At 38.6% G+C, this 8,313-nt stretch overlaps 1 protein-coding gene across 1 annotated transcript in view; it reads left to right on the plus strand.

Annotated features, from left to right (window-relative positions):
* The window catches only part of dock1 (dedicator of cytokinesis 1), a 242,473-nt gene that overhangs the window by 36,176 nt on the left and 197,984 nt on the right, over positions 1-8,313 (plus strand). Inside the window, exons 11-14 of the mRNA XM_014007051.1 lie at positions 1,693-1,765; positions 3,926-4,005; positions 7,216-7,341; positions 7,455-7,579. Coding sequence (XP_013862505.1) covers positions 1,693-1,765; positions 3,926-4,005; positions 7,216-7,341; positions 7,455-7,579 — 404 coding nt within the window. The remainder of the gene's footprint in view (positions 1-1,692; positions 1,766-3,925; positions 4,006-7,215; positions 7,342-7,454; positions 7,580-8,313) is intronic.

Here is an 8,313-nt window from a genome sequence, read left to right on the forward strand (position 1 = left end):
TTTTTTTTTTTTTTTTTTTTTTTTTTTACAAATCAAAGCAAGTATAGAGGTTATTTACCCTTGTGACTGCTTGACCACAGGATGCCAGGAAACTTCTAACTTACCTACCAAAAACTATGCAGCCTTAGGACATTCAAATCAGACCAGAGCTCTTGTTTCCTGACACTTATTTGGACCAGTTTCTGAGCAGAGAAAGTTTGGAAAAAAAATACAACTAGTTTGTCGTAAATCTGGGATTTGTTAGTGAATTTAAAGTAACAAAACTCAGGTGTAGAGCTGAAAAAGGCAGTTTGTTTTTCTTGTTTTTGTTTCGAGCAAACGTTAAAAATATAGTCAAACGCCGTTCTTAAAATGTGGGGAGCGGAGCGTGACCGGACTGAGGAAGATTTGCGCCCGCATCGCGAGCACGACCTCCTCTTTTTTTTTTTTTTTTGGCTAAAACTCAGAAAAATCTAGCTAAAGCAGAGGGAAGTGTTAGTTTGATTTATCTGCTGCTGGCAAGCTTCCAGGCATATTGTAAACTAATTAGATTGGCACTTTGCCTAAAATTATCTAACAGAGAAAACTCCAGAGTCCACCCCCTTTTTATTGTCACTTAAAAAGAAGGTAAGTGACAAGCTAATTTATTGTGGCCTAGCCTTAGACATCCGAAGTGTCACAGCATGAAGAGCAGCCTTTTATTTTTGTTTTAGATTTACTAACCTTTACAAACAGTCTAAAGGTCTTTATATGCTGGACTCCTAGCCTGAAGTGTAACAGAATATATGTGAAGCCGCTCTGGCACCATTTTTCATTCATGTCACTCGTAACCTATGCAAGGGACAAAACAAGACTGTACTTCCTGTTCCTCTGTAAGCTACAGAGAGCTCTTTTACACAGCCATAATAAATATTTTGGAATAGGAGAAAAAAATCCCTGAATCGCTCTGTTTTTAGCTCTATACCATAAGAATAATAAGTGTTCTAGGGTTGGATAGCCTTTTTCTTTCTTTACAATGTATTGGCACGAATTCAAAAATTACTTGTAGCTGCAAGCAGATTTTCATCATGATTTTATTTCAAACTTATTTTAATTTTTTGTCGCTTGTTTATCAGCTCCTGCTTTAATTAGTGCTCATCAAAGAAAAGCTGGGGCTGCTTTACCTCTTTTCCATGTGCAGCTCTTTTTTTTTTAAATTTCTGATAGTTTTACCCAGTTTTTTTAAAAGTCTGGGCTTCAGAAAGCCAGAGGGAAGATAAGAACAAAAAGAAAAAAGAAAAAAAATCCAATAAATGGTTTTAATAATTATCATAAAATCGATTCTGTTTTTAATCATATTTTAAAATCTAATTTATAGCGATTTAAGAGAGGTTTGATTTCTTTTGTCCTGTTTSTATCGTCAAGTTTGTTGAAAAGTAGTTTTTTCTGTGAGATTATAGTACAGTATTTAAAACATGTTAATAAAATTCTTATGTTAAACAAAATTGAATAGAGATTTAAAGTAAGAAAAAACATTATATAAGTTGATGTTTCTTTAAATATTTTGAAGCATTCTTAGTGGGTTTGCAAGAGAAGAGGGTCACTTGCCAGAAGCTAATATGGTTTGGGCTGCCCGGGCATGGAAATGTTGGGGAACCCCTTTAATTAGTGGCTGCATTGTGTCATTTTCATGTGCTGCTATGCTTTAATCCACTCTTCTTTTTGTTTTTTTAGTAATGGATGTCACTGACATCATAACGGGCAAAATGGATGATGAGGACAAGCAACACTTCATTCCGTTTCAGCCGTAAGTGCATCGTGCTGCAGCACAAAACAAATAATAGCCATCCGTTTTTCTGCACTTTTTTTAATATGTAAAACTTGACTAACAGCATTTTTTATTTATCTTTTATTCCCCAACTTTAAAACCTTTGGCACCACATTTGCAGGGATTGTAAGATGGTAGTTCTTCCCTATTCCCTCATGACTCAATTAAGGCAATTTTATTACCTGCCACCATTTTTTTTTACGTCAGAATAACCTTTTTCCTTAATGCGATTTCCTGCATAATTGAAAATCCTTCAGATTCAAGTAGTTTAGCTGGCAGATCACCTCACTTAAAGGTTTTATCTGCATGTATAAGTAATGGAAATTAGAGCCATTTATTAGGAGGAGGAGAACTGGTTGTACAAGGGCTTATTTAAGTCCAAATGTGATTATGAGCAGCTGAAAAACTCAGTAAGTTTTTTTTAAAACAAAGTGGTTTGATGATTCAGTATTGCCTATGTTATTAAAGTCTGTAAAAGCAATAAGTGGAAGGACCATATAGAGAACTTCGCACAGTGTGGTACTTTGGGTTCCAGTCATCCAATCTGAAGTGGGAAAACTGCTTATAGAAATGCACTTTCAAGATTAAAGTCTTACACAATTGGTTGCTTTCCTGAACAATACTTATTCCAGTTTATAGTTCATCTGCATTGGTTGCCCACCCACAAGCCTTTGAGGGGTATTATGTGTTTTCCAGGCACATAGTTCAAGTCTATACCACAGTCAAGTTATGAAAATGTTGTATTTATCAAAAACAAATTTGACTTTGCGTCGTAGTCTAACTAAACGCCTTGAAGGTGGCCTCTATCTCTTTTAGAACCTCCTACCATTTCTGACACTCCCACTGTAGCACATCTTCACAACAGTGCTTCATGCTGTTTACAACCTTTCGTAGGAGCATTGGGTTTTGTTGTAAAAAAAAAAAAGAAGCCACATTACATGTCAGTTTTGGAAAATGGCAAAACAGGATACAGTTGAACCTCACTCGAATCATCCCACGTCGGACCCGAAAATGCAATTTCCGAAGAACCACAGCGCGTGCAGTGGTTCTTACAAGATGTTTCTGCTGGGTAACATATTTCCCAGCCTTCCTCTCATACATACACAACAACTTTTAAACAAGAAACTATTAATATGGATCATGATAAAGCTATATTTTGCAATGAAATCATGAACAACCACCATTTTTGAGTTGGTTTTGCTATTCTGGTGGAGCTGTGTGGGGAGGCGCAGGGGAGGAGTGCTCTTTGGGCTTGGCAGCAAACTGATCTCCAGGGAGGAGTTTTGTGTAAATGGGTGGTGATTGGTACCAGCTAGCGTTTAGGCAGCTCTGAATTGTTACCACAGGAGATTGAAGGATTTCTCGAACATGCATGAATGAGTCAAAGCAACACTCTGGGTATGATTTTGATGAGATAATTACATRATAACATGATCTAAAGCTCAAAAAAGTCCAAATGATACAGTATATTTACTAACTGTTCTCTTCATTTAAACACTACCAAATAATTTTTCTGAACGTAAGGATATTCTGATTTGCGTATATCTTCTCTGTACATTTTTGTAACAGCTGCCAATCTGCATTTCTTTCCATTTACAATCTGTAATACCATCTTCAATAAATGGTTTACTTACTAGAGATGAAGCCTTAGAAAGTACAAACCACTCAGTTTTACTCCACCAAAGCATGGTGACAGTATCTGTCAGACACTTCAGATTTTAAGTCTCACAATGTGGAAACACTTGAAGACCAACAGAGAGTCGAGCTATTCACCCATCGAGTGGCTCTTTAGATTCTAACCAGGCCTTTCCTAAATAACGATGTTTGTCTCTTTTGTTACCCATCCTGCTCATTTTTAACTGCTAACAAGTGGCTTTTGTCTTTGTCATAGTGTTTGCATCACTCTTCGGTGTGTCTCTTTTCTCCCACACACTTTTTTTCCCTTTTATCTCACTCCCCTCCTCACGACCATCATTGTGCGTCCTTTCCTGCTCTGCTCCCTCTCTACTTCCGTTTCTGCCACCGTTTTTTTTTCTTTCTTTGCCCCTGTGGTGTTTGCATGTTGTGTGCGTACTGCAGGCTAGCGTTGGATGATGCCATTCGCCACAAGCAGCTGAACATCTCCCGTTTTTCACCCAGGGTGGCGGGGGAGAACGACTTCCTCCAGACAGTCATCAACAAAGTTATCACCGCCAAAGAAGTCAATCACAAAGGCCAAGGTAGGGTGTCACGCAGAGAGCGAGGCCAACGAGGAAACTCATCACCCCGCTGCCAAACTTCATTAAACTTAATTAGGTTGCTAATCTGTTTGCTAACACTGTATGATTACATGTAATAAAGCCAGGATTAAGAAATCCCTTCTGAATCCAAAGAATTACATGCTTTAAAGGTGACACATCACGCAAAATCCACTTTTTTATCTATTAAATATATGTTGTTTGTGTACTTCGAGTCTCTAGGAGTGCGAAAAAGTTTAATTTAGTTTCTCCTGGTGCTGCTTCCATATCGTTACATTCTGTTTGCGTCATATTTTGCAACCCGTTCAGTTTTCTCTATTTTCTATGACGTTTTCTGAACTATTACATTTGCGGAACATTTCTGCACAGCTAATTAGTCGTAACCCTCTCTATCAAACTGGAGTGGACCGGTCTGGAAGCTGGAGGGGGTAGGGGTGAAGCGTCTTGTTTGGATTTAAAGAAACAGCCTCAAAACGAGTTGATTTGAGACACTCTCCAGAAAAGGGGTGAAAGAGGGGCTTGTGGAGTATCAATAAGGAGGAATTCAGACCAAAGCATTGCAGTTCCACTTAATATAGAGCCAAACTGAATGATTTAAATGTGAAAAAGAAGTATTTAAAAGCGTCATATGACTCCTTTAATGTTTAGTAAGAATGTTCTCAGTTGCCCCCAAAATCCACCACGGTGCTTCATTAGCATCAGGCTAAACAGAATATTCCTAAAATCACAATGTTTATGCTTGTGGAGATCAGGAATCGTTAAGGCCCATTAAAAAGTGTCTATTTATAATTTCATGTTCCCCTTCGATCTTTAGCGCAAAGCTGTGGCAGTCATACAAATTATACAAACACACAGCGATCAGTTCAAATCCCCGCTTCCCTCTCCTCTTCTGTTTCCAYACCTGTGTGTGAATGTTCAACACCAAGTCATGCAGGCAGAATAGAGGCTTAAAATAGCCGTCACAAAGTAGAATCTGTGAGTGACGTGAGGCTGAGTTGCTTTTGTTTAGCTGGTGTGATTTGCTGAAAGAGAATGGCTTTAAATTTAACAAGGACGTGCTGAAGCTGAAACCAGCGCGTGACAAGGACCGAATGATGCAAACAAAATTTACACATCGCTGCCAAGCTTTAAAAACTCTACATTTTGTAATGCTGCACATCTCTACACAATGTCCTGGGAAGGTGCTGAATCGTTTGATTATGTGTGTGATATAAACAAACAGGGAGAAGAACTAAGATTTTATATTCCTCACATTTTCGTGCCRTGATGGGCTGGCGTTTGCTCAGTTTGTCTAAAAGTTGTGTCTCTTAGATTCAAGATTTTGTACTATTTCTGCTAAAAAAAAGAAAGAAACAACAATGGACCAAGGACAAAGCCCTTGTCAAGTAATACATTACTGTACACCTGTACTGGATCATAAAGTCATAATGTTCAACTCCTGTAAACTAAAAGGAACTAAAAAAATAGATTTTATTGATAACACCTTTATTTATGTTTTTGATAGGAATTGATTGTGAGGTCACAACTGCAAAATATTAGCTTAAGATTAATTACTAAACAAATAAGTTAATTTTCTTTGTAGGCCATTTTAAATGGTGATCTCCACATGTGAGGTTATGCTCAAATGATTCATGTGAAGTTACTCGTATCTGTGGCCGGTGAACCAATCACACAAGCAACAATAGCTGACCTCAAATCGGGCAGAGCAGGCAGGCCTGGATAGACATGGAATGCAAACAAGTGCGCTGATTGTGTTTTATTATCTTTGTTTTTGGGTTAATCTTGTTACCCTGTGTTTATGTGGTAGTTTTACATCTTTCTGTTCACAGTGAATCAAGTGTTTCACGTATTTTATTTTCATATTTTTTTCAATGAACAACCTAATAGAGTAATATTCWGTTTTGTTATATTTTATAAATATACCAAGTTTAATAATGATTATTTGTCAGTCGATCGATAAGGTCAATCAACTTTAAATTAATTCATTAATTAATAACTTGCATCCCTAATTTGGAGTAGATGTTAATCTCTTTTTTTCCAGTCAAACTCGGCTCGTCCCATCTCTGGAATTCAGCCGTTGGCCTTCATCTTGGCTCGGAAAAAGTGACAAAAAAGTCCTCTTTCCATGAGGGGATGATGGCTGTATCCTGAGTTATTGTTAAAAGTATGGTAGCACAATGTTTTGTGGTCTTTTTAGTAGAGTTTCATACTGTTTTTCAGATTTTCATTACGTTTAAACACAGCCAAACTGCACACTGTGATTGAAACCAATAGAGCTGCTACCAGAGTTTGTACGTGCACGGGTGTTGACTGGACGTGACCAGTGTTCTAAAAACAGCCTGAGTGGAGATCGCCATTCGACATTAATTATTTTGGCCCCCATATTTTTTGCTGCATTTATAACAAGCAACCAAAAAGGCACATTTTTGATTCTCCAAGCAAAAAAAATATCACTAATAGCATAAATTAGCACCTTAAGATGAATACAACTGGAGGAACAACAAAATTGCCTAAATTCCAATTAAAAATGATGTTTATTCTTTGTGCTTACATTCTTAATTACAGTTCATACCAAAAATAGTCGCCCATGTTTCCATGACTACAAAATCACAGAAATCTGCCTGTAGGTCTTCTGAAAGTGCAAACCGTCATTAATAATTTGTCTTCGGCTCCTAGAGGAGCAGTCTTGGCCGTCTGCTGGGGTGGGGGTGGGGGGGATACACCACATTACTGTCTGCAGCGTTGTCATGCTCAGTAAAGATGTACTTGTATAAATGTCAGGTCTGCTCCGCCCCTCGTTGGAGTGGGCCGGTGGAGTCCTGAGAGCAGCCGTTTCAGTCATGCTCACGTATCAAACGGCCTCCGGCTCGGCCGGCAGGGCAGGTGTCACTCTTAGCAAAACGGCATCTGCTGTCAGAGGTCGACAAAGGTCCGTACGTAGTTATACACACACCAAAATTCCACCAGAGCTACACACACACACTTCTGTCCGGAGTTATTATACTTTCCTAATCAAATCCCTTCTGGTACGTTCTATTTAGTGTCTCGCCCCAGAGCCATTACGTTTCACTCTGACAACTGCCAGTGGAAATCAAGAGGAAAAAAAATCTGTTTTTAGTGTTTTCCCGGGGCGCTGCTTCTTTTGTGCTGTCCTCTCATTATGTTATCTCTGTTCTTGATTGCATCACCAAGGCCTGTGGGTGACTCTGAAGCTGCTTCCTGGAGACATCCATCAGATAAGGAAGGACTTCCCTCACCTGGTGGATCGATCTACAGCTGTAGCTCGAAAAATGGGCTTCCCTGAGATAATTATGCCAGGTAGGTTTTTTTTAAACAACGCTTCCATTTAGCTTCATTAGTCTGAGAGCTTTCTCCCTTTTTTTTTCTTTTGAGCTGTAAAGGTTTTTCACATTTTTAAAATTTTCCTTAAGGTGATGTCCGGAACGACATCTACGTGACTTTGGTTCAGGGGGATTTCGACAAGGGGAGTAAGACGACACCCAAAAACGTTGAGGTGACCATGTCGGTTTACGATGAAGACGGCAAGAAGCTTGAGGTACGTCTGCGGGACGTTAAAGCCACACTGTGGTCTCGGCTCATTCTCACCATCCAGGACACAAGTGTTACAACCAGTCGGTCTCTCTGACCACTTTTGATTTACCCAACTCTCTGTAATCCCACACAGCTCAGCACTCTAACTGACCAGGACTCCCATAAAGTTGTGTTATACACACACCACACTGTAAGCCTCTGCATCCTGTCAGCGAGAATAAAAAGAAGTATTGATGCTTTGTCTTTGTTTGAGTAGCCTTCCCCTTTTTCATTGTAGGAGTCCGTTAAAGAATCAAACATGTGGCTTTCATGGGAATGAGTGGCATAATATTAGCATTTTTCTTCTTTAATTGCTTTAGCTAATGACGTTAGCTGCCTGGTTGTTAACAAACTCTTTTAAAAGTCACTAACTCATTAGCTGTTTTCAGTGCAGCAACCATGTAATTATAGTTTGAGACGTGGTGAGCAAATACTGATATAATTTCAGCAATAAGGTACTTTTTGTTGATAAGAAATTCTGTCGTCGAAATTTTCTGCTTCATAGCAGTATTTTCTTCAGATGTCTCGAAAAAAATAAGACTACACAAGCAGAACACCGACAAATAAATAATCATTATAAGTTGGTGACAATTTGCAAGTGAAAGAATTAAAAGTGATTTTCTTTCTGTGAAAGTTTTTTTGACTTTTTCATCTTCTGCCTACCCGGCAGTCTCTAAAGTCATAATGAAGCTTTTGTTT

This window comes from Austrofundulus limnaeus, unplaced genomic scaffold, assembly GCF_001266775.1.
Source record: "Austrofundulus limnaeus strain Quisiro unplaced genomic scaffold, Austrofundulus_limnaeus-1.0 Scaffold39, whole genome shotgun sequence".
Classification (NCBI taxonomy): domain Eukaryota; kingdom Metazoa; phylum Chordata; class Actinopteri; order Cyprinodontiformes; family Rivulidae; genus Austrofundulus; species Austrofundulus limnaeus.